This window comes from Echinococcus granulosus, assembly GCF_000524195.1.
Source record: "Echinococcus granulosus chromosome Unknown EG_S00030, whole genome shotgun sequence".
NCBI lineage: Eukaryota > Metazoa > Platyhelminthes > Cestoda > Cyclophyllidea > Taeniidae > Echinococcus > Echinococcus granulosus.
In genome coordinates this window covers 4950-6089 of record NW_020170410.1, presented here as the reverse complement: position 1 = coordinate 6089, position 1140 = coordinate 4950, and the positions used below count along the sequence as shown (strand labels likewise).

The 1140-nt window shown below is 43.5% G+C and overlaps 1 protein-coding gene across 1 annotated transcript; it reads left to right on the top strand. All coding sequences in view use genetic code 11, as the record gives it.

Moving 5' to 3' along the window:
* Positions 1 to 656: 656 nt before the first annotated feature.
* EGR_04622 (hypothetical protein) lies at positions 657 to 1090 on the top strand (the record flags this gene model as incomplete). Its single annotated transcript, XM_024493871.1, has 2 exons — positions 657 to 757; positions 1012 to 1090. 2 exons carry the CDS (start codon positions 657 to 659, stop codon positions 1088 to 1090), a joined length of 180 nt encoding a protein of 59 aa, XP_024351624.1.
* Positions 1091 to 1140: the final 50 nt, after the last annotated feature.

The following is a 1140-nucleotide window of genomic DNA, read 5'->3' as shown; positions in this document are numbered from 1 at the left end:
CTAAATCCACTTCTATAAACTTGCACAGGCTGAGGTGTTGATGGCCTGACGGTTTGCCACTTTGGCCCATTGCTGAACATGTCATCAAATGTAAATAATTAGTATGGGTGCAGCAAAGTAGGCAAATATTACTACACGAATACAAGCTAAGTTCAATACTGCAATTGCTTGCTCAATTCCTCGCTTTGGTCACGCGGGCGCTGAAAGCTCTACGATAGTGTTTGCGGTGGGTGGCATAACCTCCAGGGCATGCCAGACACCTCCCATCCCATCCATTCTGATGTCGCCAACACTTATTCTCACCTAGTATTGTGTCTCCTCTTGTCTGTAAGGCAGACTTGAGAGACAATACAACTGCAGTAAAGTGTAAGAATAGTAATGCTTAAGTCCAGAGCATTACCCACAATATTTGAGTGCAGACAATATTTGGTATCTGTTTCAGGTTACAGGATCATACCGACTAAGACTGTGGATTTGTCGACAAGTGTGGCAATGCTATGCATTTACGTCGAAGTGCTCTGCTTGGAAACAAAAATCGAGTGATTAGATGTGAGCGAATAAGTGGATTTCCCCAAGCTGATTACTATAGTGGTGTCAATTTGTTGGCATATTTGTGTTTTTGCATATGAATACATAAGAGTGTAGAAATTATCCAGATGGTCAATGACACAGTAAATAATACCACTCACTTGGACAGTGTGGGCTGTGCTGAAGAGCAGTCGTGTGTTCGTGGCGACATTGTTAAACTGCGTCGACAGTAAGAGTCGTGCATGGAATGTGGGCTTACTAGCATGTCACCCAGAAGCTTACATTGCGACAGGTGTGTAGAGCTCCGTCATTACTACAGATATTATTATCTTTAACGTGTTTCCTTATTACTGTGATATTTGGATTATTTGCTTAACTCTTTGGTCTTGCAAGTAAGCAAGTCTCGGCCTCTGTACTTCTGATGGGTGGTATGGTCTCCAGGCCGTGCTAGCAGCCTCCCCTACCAGTCCTTCTGTGCGTCAGCATTACATTTTTGTCCCAGCGCAATGACTTTCTTCGTCTCCAGGATAGACCCAGACGGCTACACAACATTCGGGAGTAATCCATTTATTAGAAGAATGATGATCATCCTGACAATAAGGAGAGAAATGC